Raw genomic sequence first — 27,982 nt, forward strand, 5'->3', positions numbered from 1 at the left:
CTACTCTTAAAAACCCGACGGGTCACCAGAAATCCTGCCTCCTCTGATGGAAGGGCCCTGGGGGGGTGTGGGGGGGTGATAGACCTGAATCAGATCTCCATGTCAGACGGAGCCTTACAGTGGAGAGCTTCATGTGATCATGAGGAGTTTGAATTGTATTCTATGATGAATCAGGAGCCGATGAAGTGACGCTAGGACAGGAGAGATGTGTTCTCTCCTCCAGCTGCATTCTGAACTAACTGTAGAGTCCTACTAGAGGAGCTAGAACAGCCCATAATAAGGAATAGCAGTAATCCAATCTAGAAGTAACAAAGACATGAATGGTTTTCTCTGCGTCTTTAAAGGATAAGACATTTCTAACTTTAGTAATATTTCTCCAGTGAATGAAGTCTGTCTGGGATACAGACTGATGAGAACCAGAGGACAGATGTTGATCAGAAATCCCTCCCAGGTTCCTGACTTCACTGGTGGAGAATAGATCAATGCTGTCTAAGAGAATCACAATGTTAGAGAGATCATCTCTGAGATGCTTCAGCCCAATAATAATGACTTCAGGTTTGTTACTGTTCAACATTAAGAAGTTGTGAAGCATCCAGGATTCAATATCCCTGAGGCAGGATTCTGATTTAATCAGCTGATCAGATTCATTGGTTTTAATTGATGAATATAATTGAGTATCGTCAGCATAACAATGATAATGAATGTTTTTCTTATAATTCCCAATGGTAACATATATAAACTGTCTTCACTGACAGACCATCAGGTTTCCCATGCGGGGCGATGGGGGGGGGGTAACGACACACGACACAGAACGGCTTTCATCATGAGAAATTTATTGTCCATAGATACACTGGATTACAGTAACGGTCAATCTATAGCGACTCAGAGCGAATCTGACAATGTCTGTGGGGGGGTGAAGACTGACAATTAGAAAGAAGCTAGCTACTCTTCTGATCCACTGATTATATTTTAAATACAAATATATAAGATCATGTTGGCAGAGAACATTTCTAAAGCAACATTCTTATTTCTCCTACAAAAGTTCTTTTTAATATATCATGACTACTAAAGTTAAAATTAGGTAGTGTGGCTCCAAATTAGCATAAAGTCTTTGTCCAGACGGATCTCCGTGGTGACGGCTGACCGCTCCCTTTGCCTTGGCGTCTCTGCTCATCGTGGTCCTCGTGTGAAAAACTCAGGAACAGACGATTTCACACGTTTGTGATGTCACTACTGTACAGAAAGAATGAACGAAAAAAGATGATAAATACAAAAAACTCCCCGTGGAAAGAGTTTGGTGGGGGGGGGCGGAGCAGCAGTTTGTTTGTTTGGGAAACTTCTGGAGTAGAAAGTCCGGTGGGCTGCGAGCGGCTCCGGGTGTCGTCGGGGGGCGCCCTGCGGCGGTGGGTATCGCCAGGCGGCGCCCTGCGGCGATGGGTGGCGCCCTGCGGCGATGGGTGGCGCCCTGCGGCGATGGGTGGCGCCCTGCGGCGATGGGTGGCGCCCTGCGGCGGTGGGCATCGCCGGGCGGCGCCCTGCGGCGGTGGGTGGCGCCCTGCAGCACCTGGCGGTCAGAGGGACGGCACACGGTCCAGGTGGAGCCCGGGCCGCTCCGGGCTGCTGCCCCCACCCTGCTGGGACACGCCCCCCCCGGGGCCGAGCCCATCGGGGCTCCCCGGCGACCCGTAGGGGCAGTTCTCACAGATCTCCTCGTCCTCCTGCTCCTCCTTGATGCTGGAACGACACAAACAGGAAGTGACGTCGCCCCCCCTCACACGGGCCGCGGTGCGTTCAGGGATGCGTGGTGCTTACAGCGCCTGGGGGGGGGACTGCGTGGCGCTGCTGTCGCTCTGGTACCCCGACCCGTTGGCGAAGGCTCCGTTCATCTGCTCCTGCAGGATGTGGGGCAGCGAGGTCAGAGGAACGCCCCCCAGGGACGCCGCGCTGAAGCAGGACCCGTCCAGGAGGCTCTGGAACACACACAGGTCAGCACCGAGGGGGGGTCGTCTGCAAGGAGAACAAACAAACCCAAAGATAACCCCCCTACCTGAGCCGCGGGTCCGGACAGGCTGGGGAAGCTCTGAGAGGTCTTCAGGCCGGACCTGTGGGGGGGGGGGAACGATCAGCCTGGACCAGACCCACCTCTGAGGGGGGCGGGGGCCACAGCTGGACCTGATGAGGTTTCACCTACACCCCCCCAGCTGTTGGTCCACCTACCCCCAGCTGTAGGTCACCCCCCCAGCTGTAGGTCCACCTACCCCCCAGCTGTAGGTCCACCTACCCCCCAGCTGTAGGTCCACCTACCCCCCAGCTGTAGGTCACCCCCCCAGCTGCAGGTCACCCCCCCAGCTGTAGGTCACCCCCCCAGTTGTAGGTCACCTACCCCCCAGTTGTAGGTCACCCCCCCAGCTGTAGGTCACCCCCCAGTTGTAGGTCACCCCCCAGTTGTAGGTCACCCCCCAGTTGTAGGTCACCTACCCCCCAGCGGCCTTCTGGGGCCTCCTGCGGTGGAACTCGATCTCGTCCACCGTCCACACGGCCCCCTTCACGTTCTCCAGACGAACAAAACACTTGTGGAGACTCAGGTTGTGTCTGACGGCGTTCTGGAAGCAGAGGGGGGGTGAACCTGACAGGCGTGAACCTGACAGGCGTGAACCTGACAGGCGTGAACCTGACAGGCGTGAACCTGACAGGCGTGAACCTGACAGGCGTGAACCTGACAGGCGTGAACCTGACAGGCGTGAACCTGACAGGTGTGAACCTACCTTCCAGGTCGCTGCATTTCGCCGGAAATAGGCGAAGTTCCTGGTGAACCAGTTGTAGATCTCGTTTAACGTCAGCTGATTGCGAAGAGACTCAAAGATGGCCTGAAAGCAGAAGAACACGCGTGATCGACCCCCCCACGGCTCCAGTTCACACCTGTGTCAGCGCACCCACCTGTCTGATGAGGGACGCGTACGTGAAGGGGGGTCTGACTTCGGTGCTCAGGTAGAACTCTTTGTTGTCCACGATGTCTGTGGGGAGACACAGGGTTTGGGTCCGGCTCACACGGAACACGCGTGACGCTCCACACGTGTGAACGTTACCCTGGCTCACGGAGCGGCTGTAGCGCCTCCGGACGGGGGTGCCGGTGAACACGCTGCTGGGGGTGAGGACCGACGGCGACTCTGAGTGCGGCGTCAGGGGGGTGGAGGGCGCCGTGGCGCTCTGGGACACGCTCATGGTGGGGGGGCCGGGCGGCAGCGGCGTCTGGGAGAACGACGCGCCGGGAAGCTTCACCTGGACACAACACGGGAACGTCACGGGAACGTCACGCTAACGGTGGCATGAGTCACAGTGGGGTCACAGCGGGGTCACATTGGGGTCACAGCGGGGTCACAGTGGAGTCACAGCGGGGTCACAGTGGGGTCACAGTGGAGTCACAGCGGGGTCACATTGGGGTCACATCCTACCAGCTGGGGGGCCGGTTTGGGCTCCACCGCCTTCAGGTGAGCCATCATCGCCTGCAGACGCTCCTTGTCCTTCTTCAGCTGTGAGACGAGACCAGAATAGACGATCACAGATCAGGGAGGAACCGTCCTGGAGGTGTGATCAGCTCCAGACGTCAGTGCTATTCCAGGCTGGTGTGACATCACCCCCCAGCGCCCCCCCACCACCCCTCCTACCTGTAGCTCCAGCTGCTGGACCACCTGCATCTGAACGCGGCACTGCGCCGTGCTCTTGTCATCCAGTGTGTGTTCGCTGTTCAGGTGTCTACACACACACACACACACACACACACACACACACACACACACACACACACACACAGACACATTCACAGCATTACCATGTGTGTAAAACCAAAAACCAGCAGCAGAAGCAGACGTGTGTGTGTGTGTGTGTGTGTGTGTGTGTGTGTGTGTGTGTGTGTGTGTGTGTGTGTGTGTGTGTGTGTGTGTGTGTGTGTGTGTTGCCGTCACCACTCACTTGAGGAAGGCCTGGAAGTCGCCGAAGACGGTCTCACATCCGGGCCACTTACACATCCCGTTCCCGTAGAGGGGGTGGCTCTGCTCATCGGGGGGGCTGCAACACACCAACGCCACAGTCAGTACACACCTGTGCCTCAGACAGAAACCTGTGTCTCGGCGATACATCCGTGTCTCTGCCAGCCACCCTTGTCTCACAGACACTCGTGTCTCAGCAGACACCTGTGTCTCAGCAGACACCCGTGTCTCAGCAGACACCGGTGTCTCAGCAGACACCTGTGTCTCAGAGTCACACCTGTGTCTCAGAAGACACCACTGTCCCAGTGAGTCACTGTCTAAGCAGAAACTTGTGTCAGCGGGACACCTGTGTCTCAGCCAGACACCCGTGTCTCAGTCAGACACCTGTTTCAGAAGACACCCATGTCTCAGCAGACACCCGTGTCTCAGCAGACACCTGTGTCTCAGCGTCCTGCTCCAGTGTGTACAGGACGTGCGGTGCGCCCTGACCCTTCACCTGTCCCTCCTCTTCATCAGGTCGTGGTGCCCGTTGGCGGTGTGATGGCTGGACGACTCCCGGGCGTCGGCGTTCAGGACGTTCCCGTTCTCACAGCCTGTGACGTGACAGAGGTGTGAGGCGCTGCAGTGTCCACACGCACAGGTAGAGGGCAGCGTCTTACCTGCAGCGAGGGGGGGGCTGCTGGGGAGGACGGACAGGAGGCCCTGGCGCTGCAGGTTGAGCAGGTGCTGCTGCTGCACCTGCAGGAGCTGTAGCTGCGCAGTCAGCTGCAGACACAACACAACGTCCATCAAGGGGGGGCTAATGCGTTAGCCTAGCCTAGCCTAGCCCATAACCCAAGGGGAGTGGACTTTATACAACTCACGTGGTTAGCTACCGTGGTTAGCTATCGTGGTTAGCTATCGTGGTTAGCTATCGTTTTTAGCTATCGTGGTTAGCTATCGTTTTTAGCTATCGTTTTTAGCTATCGTTTTTAGCTATCGTGGTTAGCTATCGTTTTTAGCTATCGTGGTTAGCTATCGTGGTGAGCTATCGTGGTTAACCCGTGAAGAACGAATCTGGCGCTGCTTCTTTAGCGTGTAACGTCTTGAATCACACGTGTGTCAGCGGATACGACGCCCCCCCCCCCCCCAAACGTCACGCGGTGGTGAAACACCAGAGAACACCTGAACCGTTTGTTAAACCTGAAACTGTTCCCTCCTGTCCTGCACCCGTCTAGAGAACACGCCCGCCGGTCCTCTTCACACCACACACACACCTCACTGGTGTGTGTGTGAGCAGCCAATGGAGTGAGAGGGATTTAAACTGGTGTTATCGGAGCAGCGGGGGCTGTTTGATATCAACACAGCAGCGCTGCAGCCGGACGGGGATTAACGTTCTGGCTGACTGAGAAAAACAGAAGCATGTCACACACACACACACACACACACACACACACACACACACACACACACACAACAAATAAATGGAGGAGGTAGTTAAAGTCAACAAGAGCATGGATGCTTCCATTGGCTGGAGAATAGACCAATGAGGGCAGGGAAAGGCTCCGTTTTTTTCAGTCTGGACTTAAACCATTAATTTCATTTTATTTCCAGTTGAATTGATGTGCCTTTAAAACACACACACACACACACACACACACACACACACACACACACACACACACACACACACACACACACACACACACAGGTAGTGTGTTGGTCACCTGTGCTGCGTTCTACTCTCCTAGAACTAATCTCCAACAAACTGGTCCCAGCATTATCATGTTATTATTATGTTATTACCATGTTGTTGCCATTTTTTTGTGTTGGTACTACTAAAAGGCATCAGACTGATTATCCTTTGTGTTTTCATTCCCATTGATCTATTGGTTTAGTATTGATGATGCTGCTACCTCCTGACTGACCACGCCGGCGTTCTTCTGCTGCAGCAGCTGCATGCTGAGCTGCTCCTGCTGGTTCCTGAACACCTCCTGGAACTGTTTCTGCACAAACGTCAGATGTCGAGTTCAGAACCAACCAATGTGTGACCGTAACGACAAACAGGACCCCAGCGCCCCCACCTGGTGGAGCAGGAGGGCGTTCTGCTGCTGGAGCAGCGCCTGGACCTGCTGGGAGCTGAAGATCTGCTGCTGTGTCTGCAGGGGCTGGGGGGCCTCTGTCGGGGGGGTCATCATCGGAAAAGACACCGGAGCCTGCAGGAGTTCACATGTCAGACGAGAACACACACACACACACACACACAAAACACACACACACAAAACACACACAACACACACACACAAAACACACGCACACAACGGGTGTGGATTGTGGTCATTGATCAACCATTGGCACCGATAACTCCCCCCCTCCTGTCACGTTTAACACCATGTCTCTCCTGACTCGGGTACTCTAGTTACTCAGGTACTCTAGTGACTCAGGTACTCTAGTGACTCAGGTACTCTAGTGACTCAGGTACTCTAGTGACTCTGGTACTCTAGTGACTCGGGTACTCTAGTGACTCGGGTACTCTAGTGACTCAGGTACTCTAGTGACTCTGGTACTCTAGTGACTCTGGTACTCTAGTTACTCAGGTACTCTAGTTACTCAGGTACTCTAGTGACTCAGGTACTCTAGTTACTAAGGTACTCCAGTGACTCAGGTACTCTAGTGACTCTGGTACTCTAGTGACTCTGGTACTCTAGTGACTCTGGTACTCTAGTGACTCTGGTACTCTAGTGACTCTGGTACTCTAGTTACTCTGGTACTCTAGTTACTCTGGTACTCTAGTTACTCTGGTACTCTAGTTACTCAGGTACTCTAGTGACTCTGGTACTCTAGTGACTCGGGTACTCTAGTGACTCTGGTACTCTAGTGACTCTGGTACTCTAGTGACTCTGGTACTCTAGTTACTCTGGTACTCTAGTTACTCAGGTACTCTAGTGACTCTGGTACTCTAGTTACTAAGGTACTCTAGTTACTAAGGTACTCTAGTTACTAAGGTACTCTAGTTACTAAGGTACTCTAGTTACTCAGGTACTCTAGTTACTCAGGTACTCTAGTTACTCAGGTACTCTAGTTACTCAGGTACTCTAGTTACTCAGGTACTCTAGTTACTCAGGTACTCTAGTTACTCAGGTACTCTAGTTACTCAGGTACTCTAGTTACTCAGGTACTCTAGTTACTCAGCTCTTGTTTTCCTCGGAGCTAAAAACAAACCAAACAAACATCAGACGACTTGAGGGATTAGAAGCTCCTTCAAAACAACAACAACCCCCACATCACAAAAACAACAACACTTCGTCTGTTCGGCAGCAGCAATTACCCCCCCCCCCCCACCACCACCCCCCCACCGCCGCGCCTCCGGCTCCAGGCCTGTTTACAGTAAACATCAACAGAATCAGACATAAATAATGAAGAGCCGGTAAACACAGCGCTGGAGAAAACAGCTTCAGATGGATTTTAATGACGGGCTGGGGGGGTAAACAAACCCACGCGGGGGGGGGTAAAAAAACCCACGGAGGGGGGAGGTAAACAAACCCACAGAGTGTTCATCAACAACAACAACAACAACAGCAGCAGCAGCAGCAGCAGAGGGCAGGTCGCTGCTCTCCAACACAACAGCTCTGTCTAATCCGGTTGCCATGGCAGCCAGAGAGGACAAACATGCTGTTGTTGTTATTCCAGAAAGTCCTGCAGAGAGGAGCGAGTGTAAACACACCGCCCCTGTGAACTCTGGGAAGACTGACAGCAAACAGACAAAACTTTCTGAGGAGCAAACAATGAGTGACATCATCCGTGTTGACTAAACACGCCAACGGGCGTGTCCCCAAGAAACGCCGCGTCAGCAACAACAACCGGCAAGCGGCGAATATTACAGATTAGACAAATAATACAGATTAGACAAATAATACAGATTAGAACAGTTTGACTGACACGCTAAACACACACACACACACACACAGACACACACACAGACACACACACACAAAGAGACACACACACACACACACACACACACACACACACACACACACACACACACACACAAACACAGAGACACACACACACACACAGACACAGACATACACACACACACACACAGAGACACACACACACACAGACACACACACACACACACACACACACACACACACACACAGACACACACACACACACACACACACAGACACACACACACACACACACAGACAGAGAGACACACACACACACACACACAGACACACACAGACACACACACACACACAGACACAGACACACACACACACACGCAGACACACACACACACACACACACACACACACACACACAGACACAGACACACACACACACACAGACACACACACACACACACGCAGACACACACACACACACACACACACACACACACACACACACACACACAGACACACACACAGACACACACACACACACACACACACACACACACACACACACACACACACACACACCTGCTCGTCTCCATGAATCGTTCTTCTCCTGCTCAGCCTGACGTCTGGTTGAGACTCCCTCCCTCGATGATGTGAAGCAAACTACCGACACACTGATCCCTCCCCCAGCGGGACCGGCTCTCCCTCCCCTCTAAGCCTCATTCAACACCCCCCCCCCCCCAGTGCTGCTCTTCGGCTTCAACAGAAAACAATCTGGAGACTCAGTCAGTTCACCGACGCCAGAAATCAACACTAGAGCAGTCCAGCCCCCCCCATCTACAGCACCTGCCTCACTCGCTAAGCTCTAAGCATTGTGGGTAAGGTGGCCCCGCACCCGACGCCTCAGGGAGACTGAAGAGTCTGAGGGAGCAGCCTTCTGGGCAACGGCTCCACCTACCAGGATGAACCCCACCTGCCCCCCCCAAACACCCCTAACCCCCCCTTACTCACCAAACCCCCTTCACCCCCCCATACACGACCTCTGGGCAATAGCATGTGACCTGGACCGAACCAGCAGACTGCCAGTCACCACTCCAGGTCACATGTGTTGATCTGGTGTTTACACCAAAACAACAACAACAACAGGCTCCGCTGTTCACCGTGTGGATTAGAGCTGTTGTTGTTTGGTTTGTTGTTTACTATGTAGATTAGAGCTGTTGTTGTTTGGTTTGTTGTTTACTATGTAGATTAGAGCTGTTGCTGTTTGGTTTGTTGTTTACTATGTAGATTAGAGCTGTTGTTGTTTGGTTTGTTGTTTACTATGTAGATTAGAGCTGTTGTTGTTTGGTTTGTTGTTTACTATGTAGATTAGAGCTGTTGTTGTTTGGTTTGTTGTTTACTATGTAGATTAGAGCTGTTGTTGTTTGGTTTGTTGTTTACTATGTAGATTAGAGCTGTTGTTGTTTGGTTTGTTGTTTACTATGTAGATTAGAGCTGTTGTTGTTTGGTTTGTTGTTTACTATGTAGATTAGAGCTGTTGTTGTTTGGTTTGTTGTTTACTATGTAGATCAGAGCTGTTGTTGTTTGGTTTGTTGTTTACTATGTAGATTAGAGCTGTTGTTGTTTGTTTTGTTGTTTATTATGTAGATCAGAGCTGTTGTTGTTTGGTTTGTTGTTTACTATGTAGATCAGAGCTGTTGTTGTTTGGTTTGTTGTTTACTATGTAGATCAGAGCTGTTGTTGTTTGGTTTGTTGTTTACTATGTAGATTAGAGCTGTTGTTGTTTGGTTTGTTGTTTACTGTGTAGATTAGGGCTGTTGTTGTTTGGTTTGTTGTTTACTATGTAGATTAGAGCTGTTGTTGTTTGGTTTGTTGTTTACTATGTAGATTAGGGCTGTTGTTGTTTGGTTTGTTGTTTACTATGTAGATTAGAGCTGTTGTTGTTTGGTTTGTTGTTTACTATGTAGATTAGGGCTGTTGTTGTTTGGTTTGTTGTTTACTATGTAGACTAGAGCTGTTGTTGTTTGGTTTGTTGTTTACTATGTAGATTAGGGCTGTTGTTGTTTGGTTTGTTGTTTACTATGTAGATTAGGGCTGTTGTTGTTTGGTTTGTTGTTTACTATGTAGATATGGTTGTTGTTTTGTCTTACATGTAGATTAGCACTGTTGTTGTTGTTTTGTTTTTGTTTACTATATACATCAGAGGCCTGTACCATGAAACTGGATTACGGCTTCAGGCTTAACCCTAACTTCAGGCTTAACCCTGGCTTTTCGGTACCATAAAGGTGGCTGACTTTCTATCGGGCTACGTTGTCACGGTAACCTATGCTGAACACCTAACCTGCTCCGGAGCAGGATAAGTTCAGGATAAGAGCTCAGCAGGTATAACAGCCCCACCTACTGACCAATCAGTTCTCTTGGAAAAAGGCCTGTCCGTCTTATGAGAACCCGGTGGATCTTGGTGACAGTAGGGGGGGCGATACCGTTTGGCAGCTGCAGCTGTGTTGCTTTTTGCCTGGATTATTGATTTGTATTGATCATATTTATTAATTATTATTGTTCGCTCCTCCATTGTGAAATATGCGTCTCGGGCCGGTTTGTAGCATGTTTGCGATTGGTCGCATGCAGCAAACTCCGCCCTTTTTATGTGAGCGCGCACAGATCTAGAGTGGACAAGTCTGGATTGAATTAGTGAGTTGATAGCCGGCTTTATGGTACCGAAAATCTGGAGGGTGGATGTCTGGGTAAGTGAAGCCAGATAAGGAAGAGGAAGCCGGCTAGGTTAATCCAGCTTTGTGGGACAGGCTTCAGGGCGGTTGTTTCGTTTTTGTTTACTATTTTAGATTAGGGCTGTTTTGGTTTTGTTTGTTGTTTTTTGTGTAAATTAGGGCTGTTGTTTTGTTTTTTGTTTACTCCGCAGATTAGAGCTGTTGTTGTTTTATTTTTGTTTACCATTTTAAATTAGGGCTGTTGTTGTTTTTTTATGTAAATTAGGGCTGTTGTTTTGTTTTTTATGTAAATTAGGGCTGTTGTTTTGTTTTTTCTTTAGATTAACTTTGTTGTTTTGTTTTTGTTTTCTATACAGATGAGGGCTGTTGTTGTTTTGTTTTAGGGTTTGAGAGAAATGCATTTTGTTTACGCATGTGGCAGAAACAACAATAAAGCTGACTTTGAATTGTGAACTTCGACCCTTGCAGATAAAATAGGGGGGACAAGAAACAACTGGCCCTCAGAGGGACAACACGAGGTGTAAACATCCTGTTTACAGGTACACAGGCCGTCTGAAGGCAGCGCTCCTTCAGGTCGTGGGGGGCGGAGCCAGTAGAACTACTGGTTGTTACCATTGGGTCCTGTTGTAATGGAACAGGCTGAACCACGACACACGTGTAATAATACATTTATAACGTTATAGACCAGGTGTCCTCCACGACACACGTGTAATAACACATTTATAACGTTATAGACCAGGTGTCCTCCACGACAAACGTGTAATTACACATTTATAACGTTATAGACCAGGTGTCCTCCCCAACACACGGGTAATAACACATTTATAACGTTATAGACCAGGTGTCCTGCACGACACACGTGTAATAACACATTTATAACGTGTATCCCAGGGGGGAACGCAGGGGGAACTGACCAGCAGAGACTCTGACAGCGTCTGGCTGCTCCTCTGGCCGCCTTCATTCTGGGGATAGTGTCCGTTCTCCGTCTGGTCGGCTGGGATGGAGCGGCTGGCTGGTTCTGACCCAGACTCGTGCATCTGGACTTCACTGACCTGAGAGGAAAAACAAAGGTAAATACAGACCAGCAGGAGATCATGAGTTCTGGAGGTGAAGCTTTAACACACTCGTTCATCTCAGGCCTTATTGATCACTAGCGGTATAGATATTTACATCCCAGTCAGCTGAACTCTGGCTCTTCTTTCTCTGTTTGCTGACACCTGTTGTGGTTTGATTGTTTGCCTTTAGTTTTAAACTTGTTCCAGTAGTTTTATTTACTTTGAAAAAATAGAATTCTAATTCAGTAGCTTCATTCTTATCCAATGTTGTGTCTCTGGATCTGGGTCAATACCATGTTGCAGATTATTGCCCAAGTGGGCAAATAAAAAAATAAAAAGATTTTATTGTTCATTATATTTTATTTGTATCACACACCTGCTTTATTTCTAAAAGCTTAAAGATCATGTGACACAGACATACCTACTGAGGGTGGCTTCACTGCTACCATCAGAATCTATACCTGTTGATCCTATTTCTGACTCTGCCCTCAAGGTGGCAAACAATAAATGTCACTTTAATTATTTCACTTTAACCAGAGGCAGTTCTATCACGTTGTGTGTGAGCTCCAGTTGGTGTAACACTAGCCCTAACTCTAAACCCTGACCCTAACCCCTAACCCTAACTCTAAACCCGGACCTAACCCCTAACCCTAGTTCTAAACCCTAACCTAACCCCTAATCCTAACTCTAACCCCTGACACTAACCCCTAATCCTAACTCTAACCTCTAACCCTTAACCCTAGCACTAACTCTAAACCCTAACCTAACCCCAATCCTAACCTAACCCCTAATCCTAACTCTAACCCTAGCCCTAACCTAACCCTAACTCTAAACCCTAAACTCTAACTCCTGACTCTAACCCCTAGCCTTAACCCTAACCCCTATTCCTAACATAGCCCCTAACCCTAACCTCTAACCTGTGACCCTAACCCCTGTTCCTAAACCCTAACTCTAACCCCTGATCCTAAACCCTACCCCTAACCCCTGACCCTAACTCTAACCCTTAACCCCTAATCCTAACTCTAACCCTAACCTAACCCTAACTCTAAACCCTAACCTCTAACCCGACCCTAACCCCTAGCCTTAACCTTAACCCCTAATCCTAAACCCTAACCCTTAACCCTAACCCATGACACTAACCCCTCACCCTAACCCCTGTTCCTAAACCCTAACCCCTAATCCTAACTCTAACCCTAACTTCTAACCCGTGACCCTAATCCGACCCTAACCCTTAACCCTAACTCCAAACCCTAACCTCTAACCCGTGACCCTAACCCCTCACCCTAACCCCTGTTCCTAAACTAACCCCTAATCCTAACTCTAACCCCTAACCCTAACCCCTGACCCTAACCCTTGTACTAGCCCTGACTCAGACACACCCAGGGTGATCTGATCAACATCTCAGAAAGTTGAGGCTGTGGAGTTGAAGCTCTGCCCAAAGACAAACACTGTGTTCTCCAGCAGAGGAACATGGTCGCTCTATTTGTTGAATAAGTGAGCGCTGCCATGACTACTGTAAACACAGGCGCCCTGGCTCCGTGTTTATGTGCAAACATATCTTCCTTCTGGAACAATTTACCATTAACCAGGTGGTGTGATAGATGGGATGGCAGGTAGGACAAAGCACAAGTTGGGTCTTATGTATACAGCTTGGGAGTGTTTGAGGCAAACGATAAGCCCCATAAACAAAGGTAAATAAAGCTGGCAAACAAATAATGTGAGCAGACGAAAACCTGCAGAGAGGCGCAAAATGAAGCAGAACACCGCCTTGAGAAAGAGTTCAGCTATTAAATTCACCCTGAAATGAATCAGTCAGCTGACACCAATGACAGCGACACAACATGAAGGAAAAATCCCAGGGATTATATGATTGGACTCCAAACACCAGCAGCACGGTGCCAACAACCACAAACAGGAGGGGAAGGCACACGATGTTCTCTGCACCTGGACTGACCAACAAACGACAGTTTTTATCGAACGTTTGTGTGTGTGACTAGTCAGAGACGCGCCGGTGGGGTTCCATTCTGTTTACTGTCAGGGTCAGGGCTGCTCCCGGAGACAAAGGGCAGCGCTTCCTGTAGACACATTAGAAGATGTCAAGGGTGGATTCAGAAGAACTGACTCATAGGTTCACCCTCAGTTCCATCATGAAGGTGTGAAGACGACGCGTTCTGAGCAAACTAGAGATTAGGATGATTGAAGCAGGGCAGAACCCGTGTTAATCTCTCCACGGGGGCAAGTCTCCAGCAGGCCAGCAGCGGGGCGACCCCTTTAAAGGAAACACGCAAAGAGGCCTTTCCTTAAGCAGAGTAAACAGTGTACACCCCCCTCTGAAGAAAACCATTTCACCACCGCTTCCACACCCCCCAACTACCGTCACCAAACAACACGGAAAACACAGAAAATCCTACATGAAAACATTATTTTTACAAAACAGAGCTAAATTCTGCTTCTACATCGGTGACACTTAATTATGTGTAATTAAAAAGTAGAGAGGAGACAACGTGGAGACAACGTGGAGACAACAGGGAGACAACGTGGAGACAACGTGGAGACAACGTGGAGACAACGTGGAGACAAGGTGGAGACAACAGGGAGACAACGTGGAGACAACGTGGAGACAACGTGGAGACAACGTGGAGACAACAGGGAGACAACGTGGAGACAACAGGGAGACAACGTGGAGACAACAGGGAGACAACGTGGAGACAACGTGGAGACAACGTGGAGACAACGTGGAGACAACGTGGAGACAACGTGGAGACAACGTGGAGACAACAGGGAGACAACGTGGAGACAACGTGGAGACAACGTGGAGACAACGTGGAGACAACGTGGAGACAACAGGGAGACAACGTGGAGACAACGTGGAGACAACGTGGAGACAACAGGGAGACAACGTGGAGACAACGTGGAGACAACGTGGAGACAACGTGGAGACAACGTGGAGACAACGTGGAGACAACGTGGAGACAACAGGGAGACAACGTGGAGACAACGTGGAGACAACGTGGAGACAACAGGGAGACAACGTGGAGACAACAGGGAGACAACAGGGAGACAACGTGGAGACAACGTGGAGACAACAGGGAGACAACGTGGAGACAACGTGGAGACAACGTGGAGACAACAGGGAGACAACAGGGAGACAACGTGGAGACAACGTGGAGACAACAGGGAGACAACGTGGAGACAACGTGGAGACAACGTGGAGACAACAGGGAGACAACAGGGAGACAACGTGGAGACAACGTGGAGACAACGTGGAGACAACGTGGAGACAACGTGGAGACAACGTGGAGACAACAGGGAGACAACGTGGAGACAACAGGGAGACAACAGGGAGACAACGTGGAGACAACGTGGAGACAACGTGGAGACAACGTGGAGACAACAGGGAGACAACGTGGAGACAACAGGGAGACAACGTGGAGACAACAGGGAGACAACGTGGAGACAACGTGGAGACAACGTGGAGACAACGTGATGAGCCACTACACATCTCCTGACGTTCACACCGTTACGTCCAGCGTTACAATGACCCTGGGACGCCACGGGGCTCTGATGGAGGTGATGTCACACCGCCAGCGTCTGATCAAACACCCCGACACCCCCATCAGCAGCGGTTACATGTAAACGGATCTGAATGAATGGATTCAGAGTGAATCCGTTTCAGTGAAGGAGAGAATCACTGGAGACCAAACCAGGGAGGGATTTTGGTCGTTTCCATGGTTACCAGTTGGACCTGGAGCGGATCGCAAACACCTGACAGAGCACTGCTGCACTGGAGCAGCACTGGAACCAGCCTTTTGCCACTGGGGGACTTCTCAGGTTCTTCTCAGGTTCTTCTCAGGTTCTTCTCAGGTTCTTCTCAGGTTCTTCTCAGGTTCTTCTCAGGTTCTTCAGGACATGAAGTTTCAGTTCCAGTGGATTCTGAGCAGATAATCCAGAACACTGGAACCTGAACTCTTGCCTCGTGTGTTAATCCAGAACTATCCCTAACCCCCCTAACCCTAACCCCCCTAACCCAAACCCCCCTCACCCTAACCCCCCTCACCCTAACCCCCCTAACCCCCCTCACCCTAACCGGTGAACCGGTGTTTCCTCTATGAAACGTGTCGTGCTCGTCGGTAACCGGGCTCCGGTAACCGGGCTCCGGTAACCGGGCTCCGGTAACCGGGCTCCGGTATCAGGGTTGAATCCTTTCTTTCCCGGTACCGGACCCGGTATCTTTGGGGCAGCTCCTGGGGGGGTCGAGTCCCGCCCGACCCGGTAGAGTCTTACCGGGAACCGGACGTTAGCTCCGCTGCTGCCGAGCCGCTAGCTGGAGTCGGACCGACCGCCGGTCCGGGGTGTCCCCGGTGTCACGTGACTACCGGAGACCCAGGTCGGTGTGTCAGACCCGCTGGTCCCGACCCGCTCCGTCCTACCGGGACTACCGGGAACGGGCTCCGGCCGCCTCCCGGTAGTCCAGCAACAAAAGCTAGCCCCGAGCTAACGGGGACGGCCGGCCGCCGCTCGGCCGCCGCGAACCGGAGCGGATCCCCGACGCTCCCGGTGTTCGGTCCCGGGATTCCAGCGCGGCTCGAACCGGGGAGACTCACCGGAATCCGTCCGGGGGCCCGTGTGGTGATCAGGGTGGTGTCTCCGGTGAGAGCCTCCGGTAGCAGCCGAGCAGCGAGTAGCATCCGGTGCTAGCGGGGCGGGGCTTCGGTAAAAGTAAACAATGGTGACGTCACGTCCACACGCGAGACTTCCAGCCCCGTTGCATCCCGGGACCGGGTCTTCACACCGGAACGGTACCGGGGTCCTCACACCGGAACGGTACCGGGTCTTCACACCGGATCGGTACCGGGGTCCTCACACCGGAACGGTACCGGGGTCCTCACACCGGATCGGTACCGGGTCTCACACCGGAACGGTACCGGGTCTTCACACCGGAACGGTACCGGGGTCCTCACACCGGATCGGTACCGGGGTCCTCACACCGGATCGGTACCGGGGTCTTCACACCGGAACGGTACCGGGGTCCTCACACCGGATCGGTACCGGGGTCCTCACACCGGATCGGTACCGGGTCTTCACACCGGATCGGTACCGGCTCCGGTTGTGTTTAAAACTTGGGAAATAAAACGGAATAAAAAACAGGCAATAAAACCACATTTAGAAGAAGAAACGAACCATTATTTACTTTATTTACCGCCGATAAAACGGAACGAATAATTAATTCATATTTCTACACCTTCGTGGGGGGGGTGGGGGGGCTGAGATGAAAGAAAACAAATCAGTTTAATGAGGCGTCCGCGTCTCTTCTAGAGACATTTAACAGAAAGAATCACGTCTGAGGTGGACGGGGCTCTTCCTCTGGAACACAAGGGGTTAATAACGAGCAGGAACGTTTTACTTTTTATTTCATTCTGACTTTCTCCTCCAGAAGAACCTCCACCAGAAGAACCTCCACCAGAAGAACCTCCTCCAGAAGAACCTCAACCAGAAGAACCTCCACCAGAAGAACCTCCTCCAGAAGAACCTCCACCAGAAGAACCTCCACCAGAAGAACCTCCACCAGAAGAACCTCCTCATGAAGAATCTCCACCAGCAGAGCCCCCCCAGAGCCTCGGGCAGGGAGGTGTCCCTGGAGCAGCAGCTCATGGGGTCGATGCCCGTCCGGTTCGGTCCGGCACGTTTCTTCTGTCCACACGTTTATTCTTCACTCAGACAAAACAGTCCAAATCCAGGCGACCTTCGTCATGTAGTGCATCGACACCACCGCCAGAGGGAGACATTTACTTACTTTCTCTTCGGGGATCAGAGCAGCATAATTATATAAAGTTAAAAAAAAAGGAATCCAAGCGTCCTTTGTCATGTAGTACTTTAACACCACCGCCAGAGGGAGACATTTACAGCGGTAGTTTATGGTCGGAGGCCGTCGCCATGGTCACCAAAAGTACTTTGGCCTATTATGGGACTAGAGTATTTACTTTTTATATGACAATATCATATTGTTTATATGACCTGAACACTGAAGGTCATTATTTTTGGGCAGAAGTTAAACTTGGTTGCATATTTAGACATCTATGTGCTTTTAATTCTAATGAGATGGGCTGAGTCTGGAAACTTAGGATGAGGTTATAATACTACTGACATCCAACATGACCACCAGTTTATAATACTACTGACATCCAACATGACCACCAGTTTATAATACTACTGACATCCAACATGACCACCAGTCCTCAAGTCCACAGTGTGATTCTTTGTGAATATTAACTCGCAGAAAATATCTAATTCCCACACACATCATGGAATCTAAGGCTAAAGGTAAAACAATTAAATGATAAAGATGGTGTGTGTGTGTGTGTGTGTGTGTGTGTGTGTGTGTGTGTGTGTGTGTGTGTGTGTGTGTGTGTGTGTGTGTGTGTGTGTAAATAAATGTCCCTGTCACCCTTGTGGGGTGGTATCTGTGTGTCATCCTCCAGCTCGGGTCCTCTACCAGACCCCTGGGGGTCTGAGGGTTCTGTCAGTATCTTAGCTGTTCCTAGGACTGCGCTCCTCTGGACTGAGGCTTCAGATGTTGTTCCAGGAATCTGCTGGAGCCACTCTTCCAGTTTGGGGGTCACTGCCCCAAGTGCTCCTACTACCACGGGGACCACATTAACCTTGACCTTCCACATCTGTTCCAGCTGTTCTTTCAACCCTTGATATTTCTCAATCTTTTCGTGTTCCTTCTTCCTGATGTTGGCGTCAGCTGGAATCTCCACATCTATCACCACTGCTCTCTTCTGCTCTTTGTCCATCACCACTATGTCCGGTTTGTTAGCCAGTAGCTGTTTGTCGGTCTGGAAGCTGAAGTCCCACAGGATCTTAGCCTTGCCGTTCTCAACCACCTTCGGTGGTATGTCCCATTGGGATTTGGGTACTTCTAGTCCATACCGGGTACAGATGTTCCTGTACACTATCACAGCTACTTGGTTGTGCCTTTCCATGTATGCTGAGCTGGCGAGCATCTTACACCCTGCTACCACATGCTGGACTGACTCTGGGGCTTCTTTACATAGCCTGCACCTTGGGTCAGATCTACTGTGGTAGATAATGGCCTCTATTGCCCTTGTACTTAGGGCCTGTTCTTGTGCTGCCATGATCAGTGCCTCTGTGCTGTCTGTCAGTCCAGCTTTATTCAGCCATTGGTAGGTCTTCTTGATATCAGCCACTTCCTCTATCTGACGGTGGTACATGCCGTGTAGGGGCTTGTCCCTCCATGTTGTCTCCTCCTCCTCCTCTTCCTCTTCAGGTTTCTGCTGTCTAAGGCATTCACTGAGCAGTTCATCTGTTGGGGCCATCTTCCTGATGTACTCTTGGATTTTTGATGTCTCATCCTGGACAGTGGCCCTGATGCTCACTAGTCCTCGGCCTCCCTCTTTCCGCTTAGTGTACAGCCTCAGGGTGCTGGACTTGGGGTGAAACCCTCCATGCATGGTGAGGAGCTTTCTCGTCTTGATATCTGTGGCTTCTATCTCCTCCTTTGGCCAGCTTATGATCCCAGCGGGGTATCTGATGACCGGCAGTGCATACATGTTGATGGCTCGGACCTTGTTCTTGCCATTCAGCTGACTTCTCAGGACTTGCCTTACTCTCTGGAGGTATTTGGCTGTGGTTGACTTCCTTGCGGCCTCCTCATGGTTGCCATTAGCCTGTGGGATTCCAAGGTATTTGTAGCTGTCCTTGATGTCTTCTATCCTGCCTCCTGGTAGGTTGACCCCTTCAGTTCTGATCATCTTGCCTCTTCTTGATACCATCCGGCCACATTTGTCTAATCCGAATGACATCCCTATGTCGTCGCTGTAGATCCTGGTGGTGTGGATCAGTGAGTCAATTTCTCGCTCATTCCTGGCATACAGCTTGATGTCATCCATGTAGAGGAGATGGCTGATTGTTGTCCCGCTTCGGAATCGGTATCCGTAGCCGCTCTTTGTGATGATGTGACTGAGGGGGTTCAGGCCTATGCAGAACAGCAGTGGTGATAGTGCATCCCCTTGGTATATGCCGCACTTGATGTTAACTTGGGCAATTGGCTTCCACTTCCCCGTTGAGTTCTTGATGAAGGCTCTTAGTGTCCTGTTGATCTTGTACAGTTCCAGACATTCCAGTATCTACGTGTGTGGCATTGAGTCGTAGGCTTTCTGGTGGTCGATCCAGGCGGTGCACAAGTTGGTTTGCCTATTCTCTGTGTACTGCTCTGTCCACCAGTAGCTGGTGCTTGGCTCCCCTGGTGTTACTACCAACTCCTTTCTGTGTCCCACTCATATATTGATCCATGTGCCTACTCATCTTAGCTGCCATGATGCCTGACAGGAGCTTCCATGTTGTACTGAGACAGGTTATTGGCCGGTAGTTGGATGGGGTAGATTCCTTCTGTGGGTCTTTCATGATCAGGACTGTCCTGCCTTCAGTCAGCCATTCTGGGTGCGTCCCATCCCTTAGCAGCTGGTTCATCTGTGCTGCTAGATGCTCGTGGAGTGCTGTCAGCTTCTTTAGCCAGTATGTATGGATCATATCGGGGCCCGGTGCTGACCAACTCTTCATCTTTGACACTCTTTCTTGGATGTCTGCCATTGAGATGGTTACTGGTTCTTGTTCTGGGAGGCAGCTGTGGTCAGTCCTCAGGTCCACTAGCCACTGGGCATCGGTGTTGTGTGATGCTACTCTTTCCCATATGCCCTTCCAGTATTTCTCCACCTCAGCTCTTGGTGGGTCTGACCGGATGCTATTTCCCTGCCACTGAGAGTACACCTTTGCTGGTTGAGTGGAGAAGGTCTTGTTTATTCTCCTGGCCTCAATCTCCTTGGTGTATCTCTTCAGTTGGGTAGCCAGAGCTGTTAGTCTCTATTTGGCAGTTTCGAGTGCTTCAGGTATGGAGAGCTTGCTGTATTTCCTGGGTACCCCTTTATTCACCATGTTCCCCTTCTGTAGCTCGGCTAGCTGGCTGACTTCTCTCCGTGTCGCCTTTATCTTGGCCTCTAACCGTCTCTTCCATGGAGGGTATTGTTTGTTATGCCCTGTGTTGATCTTGTATCCCAGCATCTCGAGGATTACTGTTGCTGTACTGTGGATCAGCTTGTTGGTCTCAGTTATGTTCCCTGTGGGGATGGTTCTTATTGCAGCATTCACATCTTCTAGCAGATCTTCTGAAGGTACTTGACAACTTAGCTTCGGTATTTGTCGGAGGCTCCAGGTTTCCATTTGGGTCACGATCTTCCTTCGCAGGTCAGCAGCTCTTGTATTGAGGCTGTCTATGTCTCTTGGGGCTTGGTACCCAATCACGGATTGTGGGGGGGGTGATATCCCCCCGCTGACCTGGCGTCCTGGCTCCCCCTTGCCGTAGCATTGTTGTTGTATTCCATCGATCTCTAGTTGTGACAGCAGTTTTCGGTTACGGATGTTGGAACACTGGGCTAACAGCTGTTTCTTTGTTAGCCTTGATTGTGGGTTTCGAAGCATCCATTGGTCCCACATCCACCCCATATATCCCCTCTCTCTGGGATTACTTGTGTAGTAGCATTCCAACAACTCCGTATTCTCCGCCCTTGTCCATGTGTGTCTTGTTCCAGTAGCCCATTTCTCATCAGATTGCCCTGGTTCCCTAGCATCTGACGCGGACCTTGGTAACCCGGGCGACGTCCGAGCCGGTATGACTCTGTCATTATTGTGTTCACTCATGTTTGAGGTAGGCTCGTATAGCATTAAGGGTCTTGCCTAAGGACCCTCACTGGATAGTGTCCGCCAAGTCTGGGGTTTGAAACCACGCCCTCCTGCATTCCAGGCCACGCCCTCCTGCATTCCAGACCACGCCCCTTTCTGCATTTTGTGTACATTGACTGAATAGTGTTTGTCCAGACCGGGATTCGAACCCACAACCTCCTGCATTCAAGTCAGTTGACTTAACCACTGTACTATCCAGCTGCTATATATATATATATACACACACACACACACACACACACACACACACACACACACACACACACACACACACACACACACACACACACACACACACACACACACACACACACACACACACAAATACACACATATATATACATACAGTATATGTATAACCAGCTGAGTATACATATATACATATATACTGTATGTATACAGTATATATGTATACATACAGTATACATATATACTGTATGTATTTTTCAACCCTTGAGAAGTATCAAGGATGACGCTGGCGGCTCCAGCTGCAGCTGACTGAGGCTCTCGTCTGGTTTCTGGGAACGCTGTAGATCCCACAGGTCAGTCTGGAGTTCTGTGGACCTGAGATGGTGACCTGGAGGTTCCTCAGAAGAATCTGGATCCAGTTCAGCCCTGAAGGACACCAGACCTGACCTCTGAGCTGCAACCAAATGACTGTAGAGAAAATTATGGAGACTCTGCTTCGTTTCCTTCATTATTGACTGAATTTTATGACTAAATCTTCCTGAACTTTTTATACAATAATTTAACTTTGATAAATGACTTTCAATAATTGATTAGTCATACATTTGACAGTAGGAGTTGTGTTGGGGCCTCACAAAGCTTTGTTCAGATGAATGTGTCCCCAGGTGAAGGAGGAGATGTTCTATTTAGAATGTTTCTGCGTGACATAAAACCTGTTTTATTAACATAGTTTGAACCCTTGAAGGATGTAGGAGGTGTCACAGCGGTGTTGGTCGCCAAGGGGAACCAACAGAAACACCATGTTGGTAGCTGGCTGGAGTATTAATGGGGCTCAAAGGAAGGATTTCTACGTCACAACAGACCTGAACTGGACAAACGTCTCTTTGTCATAGCTGGATTTTACAGGATGAATGTGTAAATCAGCTTTTTATAGACCTGTGAAACGTGTGCGCTGCATTTGTAGACCGATCGTCACTGGAGAGAGATCACCTCAGTTTGTATTACAGTATCCATAGAAAACAATAAATGCTAATAATGTGTAACATGCTCTTTAAAATCCACAAAGACACACCTGAACCCACCTGTCTGTATTTTGATTGGCATGCTGGTTAGCATTCTAATGTTAGCCACACATGCTAGATTATTACTTCCCCCACTAAGGTTGTGTTTTTTCAATGATTAATTGTCCATTTAGAATTGTTAGAATGGTTTTAGAAAAAAGGGGCGTGGCCAGGAACTTTTCTGTTTTTTTAAAATCAAAAACTTTGATGTATTCGACTCAAACCACACAATAAATTCCAGCGACATGTAGAAAGGCCAAGCGTGTAGCTAGCTGTATAGCTGTTTATTTAGAGCTAGCATGCTAACATGAAAATACTGCAGTCACTGTCCAAACTTTAGCTTGTTGTCATGCATGATTATTTTTGGTGGAGCTAACGGCTCATAGATGTGGTGTTCACCTGTCAGTCAGGAATGTTACAGGAGCTAAAGGTGTGCAGGCATCAGCTGTTTAGCATCAGATGTTTAGCATCAGCTGGTTAGCATCAGCTGGTTAGCATCAGCTGGTTAGCACCGGCTGTTCAGCACCAGCTGTTCAGCATCAGCTGTTTAGCATCAGCTGGTAAGCACCAGCTGGTTAGCATCAGCTGGTTAGAATCAGCTGGTTAGAATCAGCTGGTTAGCATCAGCTGGTTAGAATCAGCTGGTTAGCATCAGCATGTAAGCATCAGCTGGTTAGCATCAGCTGGTTAGCATCAGCTGGTTAGCATCAGCTGGTTAGCATCAGCATGTAAGCATCAGCTGGTTAGCATCAGCTGGTTAGAATTAGCTGGTTAGCATCAACTGGTTAGCACCAGCTGGTTAGCATCAGCTGGTAAGCATCAGCTGGTTAGCACCAGCTGGTTAGCATCAGCTGGTTAGCACCAGCTGGTTAGCATCAGCTGGTTAGCACCAGCTGGTAAGCATCAGCTGGTTAGCACCAGCTGGTTAGCATCAGCTGGTTAGCACCAGGTGTCCAGGTGGGTTTCCTGTGATCTTCCAAACTGAACTCTGCTCGTGTTGAGGCAGGAACGGGAGGAGAAGACGGATTAAAAGGCTTTTGTTCAGAGGTGTGAATCATTCTAATCATGTGAGGATAACATCCAGTCAGCGACACCTCAGATGGCCTCGATACCGCTAAGCTAAGATTATCGCTATCTGTGTCATCAGCACATGTGTTCGGGCAGGAAGCTCCGGGCCTCACCTGAGTGTTGGTGTGTGTGACCATCACACACTCTTACGTGTGTGTGTGTGACGGCTGAGGCCATCACACACTCTTATTTCCACGGCCGTGCTCGGTGCTTCTACTCCTTTCCAGACATAATTGCCTCGTTGTAACGGTGATATTCTACAATTAGCGGATTAGTTCCAGCACATTGACTACAGCTGAGGCGGCGTGTAAACAGTGATCAGGCTCCCCGTAAATAACCTGAAGGTCAGGTGGAAGGATCGTTTGTCTCGTGTGGATCACAGGACTGCTGGGGAACGTGTGGTAGAGATGGATTCAGGGGGGGGTCAGTGGTTTGGTATTCCTCCCCCGTAACGTTCAGAGCCGCGAGCCGACAGACTCACCAGGAACTGATGTTTTAAACCGCAGTGGAGTGAGCAGAGGTCTTAGAACGCCACTCCTTAAAGTCGTGAAACACTGACACGTCTTCATGAAGTATAATAAAATAAAACCACAAGCAAATCCTGACATGATCTGACTGATCGATTTAGACAAGGTTCCATTTCTAATCCCCTCCCACGTGATCCATAACGGTCCGAGAGCGGATTTACGGCAGCAGAGAGGAGCAGCTCGGTCCCCACGAGTCCAGTCTGACGTTTGGGGGGTGTGAAGGGGCTTCGGGCGGCGGCACCTGTGAGGTCTGTGATGTAGGGGGGGATCGATCGTAGTCTTCATCCAGCTGCAGAGACCAGTTGGGCGATGGGTCAGCACCTGAGTGAAGACACCGACCCCGACAAGGAGATCGACGTGGCTGAGCTGCAGGAGTGGTACAAGAAGTTCGTGGTGGAGTGTCCGAGTGGAACGCTCTTCATGCACGAGTTCAAAAGCTTCTTTGGCGTAACGGAAAACAAAGAAGCTGCGGATTATATAGAGAACATGTTCAGAGCCTTCGACAAGAACGGAGTGAGTACCAGTCTCTGGAGACCGACTAGCCTCACCTTACCCAGGAGTCAGGAGTGTTGATCAGGAACATCAGGGGGGTTAGGGGTAGGGGTTAGGGGGTTAGGGTTAAGATTAGGGGTTAGGGTTAAGATTAGGGGTTAGGGTTAGGGGGTTAGGGTTAAGATTAGGGGTTAGGGTTAGGGGGTTAGGGTTAAAATTAGGGGTTATGGTTAAGATTAGTGGTTAGGGTTAAGATTAGGGGTTAGGGTTAAGATTAGGGGTCGGGGTTAGGGTTAAGATTAGGGGTTGGGGTTAGGGGTTAGGTTAGGGGTTAGGGTTCAGATTAGGGTTGCGGTTAGTTAGGGTTAGGGTTTGGGGGTTAGGGTTAGGATTAGGGGTTCAGGTTAGGGTTAGGGGTTAGGGTTAGGGTTCAGATTAGGGTTGGGGTTAGGGTTAGTTAGGGTCACGGTTAGGGTTTGGGGGTTAGGGTTAGGATTAGGGGTTCAGGTTAGGGTTAGGGGTTAGGGTTATGGTAAATTACGGTTAGGGTTAGGGTGCGGGTTTAGGGTTAGGGGTTAGGGTTCGGGTTCGGATTAGGGGTTACGGTTATTTAGGGTTAGGGTAAATTAGGGTTAGTGTTAGGGATTAGGGTTAGTTAGGGTTTGGGTTAGGATTAGTTAGGGGTAGGGTTAGGGTTTGGAGGTTGGGTTCGGGGTAGGGGTTAGGTTTAGTCGATGCTCATAGTTGGAATACTTTGAGTTGAAAATCTTCCAGCCTCTGAAATGTAAATATTTACAGTTTTTTATCATCCTCTAAAAATCTACATAAATGTAATCATGATGTTCATATTTTCACAATGTGCTTCCTGATCAATACTGACAATCATAGTAATTTCCAACCCTGTGTGTTTTTGAATCGCGGTACCATCACTTCTTTATATTCCATCCACGTTTGCCTCCGTTTGTCTCCACGCATGAAGGACAACACCATTGACTTCCTGGAGTACGTGGCCGCCTTGAACTTAGTCCTGAGGGGGAAACTGGAGCACAAGCTGAAATGGACCTTCAAAATGTACGACAAGGACGGAAGCGGATACATCGACAAAACGGAGCTTCTTGAGATTGTGGAGGTAATCCAAGCCTGGATTGAAAGTTCTGAACTAAGAGATGAAGAACACTAAATGAGACGGTGTCCTGTGGCTCTTTCAGTCCATCTACCGGCTGAAGAAGGCCTGTCACGGAGAGCTGGATGAAGAATGCAACCTGCTGACTCCAGACCAGGTGGTGGAGCGGATATTTGAGCTGGTGGACGAAAATGGAGATGGTGAGCGTTAGCATCTGTCCGCTAACGGACAGACATGAACCGAGAACAGTAACTCTTGACGCTTCGTTACAGGGGAGCTCTCGCTGGACGAGTTCATCGACGGGGCGCGGCGGGACAAGTGGGTGATGAAGATGCTGCAGATGGACGTGAACCCAGGCGACTGGATGAACGACCGCCGGCGCAGCGCCAACTTCTAACGGCGGACCAGGACCTGCCCAAAGAATCCGTCCTTCATTCTGATTGGCTCACGTGTGAATGAGGGAACAGCTGTATCTAATAAAGCTCGACGTCTAGTCCAGTTGCTGAGCAACAGTCGTTTTTGCCTTATTTATTGCCGTGTGTGTGTTTGTGTGTGTTTTATAGGCCTGTGCTTCTTGTTTTACACTAAAAAATGAGCATCAAGTTGTCACATGACCCGGTTCCATGGTCTTCCTGCATTACTGACAATGACTTGACTCGTGGTTTGACCCCCCAGCGGTGAATTTCAAGTTGAGTCGGTTTGTCAAACTGTTTGGTGACTGAATCTCGAAACGACCGGAAATCGACTGATCTGACTGATAGAAGAGAAACCACAGGTTCTTGTCTCTGGACCGGTTCTTTAACGGTTCTGGACCAATCAGCACCAGAACCATTGACTCTGTAATTGTTGGAACCAGAGATGTCAGTCGGCTCCGGGTCGAGCGAGGTACCGACCCGTGAGTTGATTTTCCTTCACGGGTCACATCCTGTATTTCTGGCTCGATTGTTCTGAGCTGGGGTGTTGTGGGTCATGCTGCCCCCTCCTGGTCAGGCTGCAGAAGACACCAGAAACCTGTTCTGCTGCCAGGAGGACCAGACTGAGACCCCGCATCAGCACGGACCCCCATGGGGATCAGGACTGGAGGATCAGACCCTGTTGTTGCTCTTCTTCCTTTACGTCTTGTGTCCTTAGACCAATGGGGGCGGGGGGGGGGTCAAAGTCATTTTCACTGGGGGCCACATCAGTGTCTCGTCTGTCCTCAAAGGGCCAGATGTAACTAATAATTGTAACTAGATGTAACTCAGTGTAATGTAACTAAATGTAACTACTCCTTAATGTAACTAATAAATGTAACTAAATGTAACTCAGTGTAATGTAACTAAATGTAACTACTCCTTAATGTAACTAATAAATGTAACTAAATGTAACTCAGTGTAATGTAACTAAATGTAACTACTCCTTAATGTAACTAATAAATGTAACTAAATGTAACTCAGTGTAATGTAACTAAATGTAACTACTCCTTAATGTAACTAATAAATGTAACTAAATGTAACTCAGTGTAATGTAACTAAATGTAACTACTCCTTAATGTTAAATAACTGAATTTCTGACTGATTCTAGTTCCAAACATTACAGTTAGACAGAAAAAACATGTTTGTTTGTTTCTCTGTTCTAACATAAATCCTTTTCATTTGTCAGGTTATTAAACCCACAGAACTCCATCAATCAAGGATCAAACTATCAATCAATAAAGAAAAATAACATCGTTGTGCACAACGTTTAGTCAGAGTTAAAATGGGCTGAACTACTGCATTGTGGGAAATGTAGTTTTTGGTCAAATGTAGTTTTTGGTCAAAACACACTTTTGACCTATGTATTTTCAGACTCTGACCTTTTCTGCTCTTGCGGGCCACATGAAATGATGTAGAGGGCCACATCTGGACCCCGGGCCTTGAGTTTCTCGCGTGTGCCTTTGAGACCACTATGGGAAAGAATATTTCTTTCCAGAACGTTTTATTAATGACTTTTAAGTTGGCGGCATCTATCGATAGTTTTCAGTATTGATCTGAGGATTATATTCAGAAATAACAAACATGCTGGAAAGGATGCCTGACATGACCCCCCCCCCCATGAATCAAGAGTTGGTGTAAATTGTACGTC

General features: G+C 49.4%; 2 protein-coding genes across 3 annotated transcripts; one reads left to right on the forward strand and one right to left on the reverse strand.

Moving 5' to 3' along the window:
• Positions 1–813: 813 nt before the first annotated feature.
• On the reverse strand, positions 814–16,394 carry LOC137605800 (forkhead box protein P1-B-like). 2 transcript variants are annotated; one of them, XM_068330583.1, is made up of 16 exons: positions 16,268–16,394; positions 11,523–11,660; positions 6,050–6,181; positions 5,882–5,971; positions 4,646–4,751; positions 4,483–4,579; positions 3,970–4,065; positions 3,666–3,753; positions 3,453–3,530; positions 3,087–3,279; positions 2,938–3,014; positions 2,766–2,867; positions 2,479–2,603; positions 2,048–2,102; positions 1,813–1,970; positions 814–1,734 (listed from the first exon to the last, which is right to left on the reverse strand). In XM_068330583.1, the coding sequence occupies exons 1-16, from the start codon at positions 16,349–16,351 to the stop codon at positions 1,572–1,574; spliced, it is 1,782 nt and encodes a 593-aa protein (XP_068186684.1). In that variant the 5' UTR covers positions 16,352–16,394; the 3' UTR covers positions 814–1,571. The 2 variants fall into 2 exon arrangements, with proteins under 2 accessions (XP_068186684.1, XP_068186675.1); XM_068330574.1 differs by having other exon boundaries at positions 2,479–2,867; positions 2,938–3,279.
• Positions 16,395–24,421: 8,027 nt separating this feature from the next.
• On the forward strand, positions 24,422–27,156 carry guca1b (guanylate cyclase activator 1B). The gene is made up of 4 exons (XM_068335994.1): positions 24,422–24,777; positions 25,736–25,885; positions 25,965–26,079; positions 26,152–27,156. The coding sequence occupies exons 1-4, from the start codon at positions 24,574–24,576 to the stop codon at positions 26,274–26,276; spliced, it is 594 nt and encodes a 197-aa protein (XP_068192095.1). The 5' UTR covers positions 24,422–24,573; the 3' UTR covers positions 26,277–27,156.
• Positions 27,157–27,982: the final 826 nt, after the last annotated feature.

This window comes from Antennarius striatus, chromosome 2 (genome assembly GCF_040054535.1).
Source record: "Antennarius striatus isolate MH-2024 chromosome 2, ASM4005453v1, whole genome shotgun sequence".
Lineage (NCBI taxonomy): Eukaryota > Metazoa > Chordata > Actinopteri > Lophiiformes > Antennariidae > Antennarius > Antennarius striatus.

Coding starts and splice junctions, on each gene's coding strand:
- LOC137605800 (XM_068330574.1), bottom strand. CDS start 16,351: ATGCTACTCGCTGCTCGGCTGCTACCGGAGGCTCTCACCGGAGACACC. Junction 5,972..6,049: donor ACGCCCTCCTGCTCCACCAG/GTGGGGGCGCTG, acceptor ACGTTTGTGCAG/AAACAGTTCCAGGAGGTGTT. Junction 3,531..3,665: donor TCCAGCAGCTGGAGCTACAG/GTAGGAGGGGTG, acceptor CTCGTCTCACAG/CTGAAGAAGGACAAGGAGCG.
- guca1b (XM_068335994.1), top strand. CDS start 24,574: ATGGGTCAGCACCTGAGTGAAGACACCGACCCCGACAAGGAGATCGAC. Junction 24,778..25,735: donor GAGCCTTCGACAAGAACGGA/GTGAGTACCAGT, acceptor CCACGCATGAAG/GACAACACCATTGACTTCCT. Junction 25,886..25,964: donor AGCTTCTTGAGATTGTGGAG/GTAATCCAAGCC, acceptor TGGCTCTTTCAG/TCCATCTACCGGCTGAAGAA.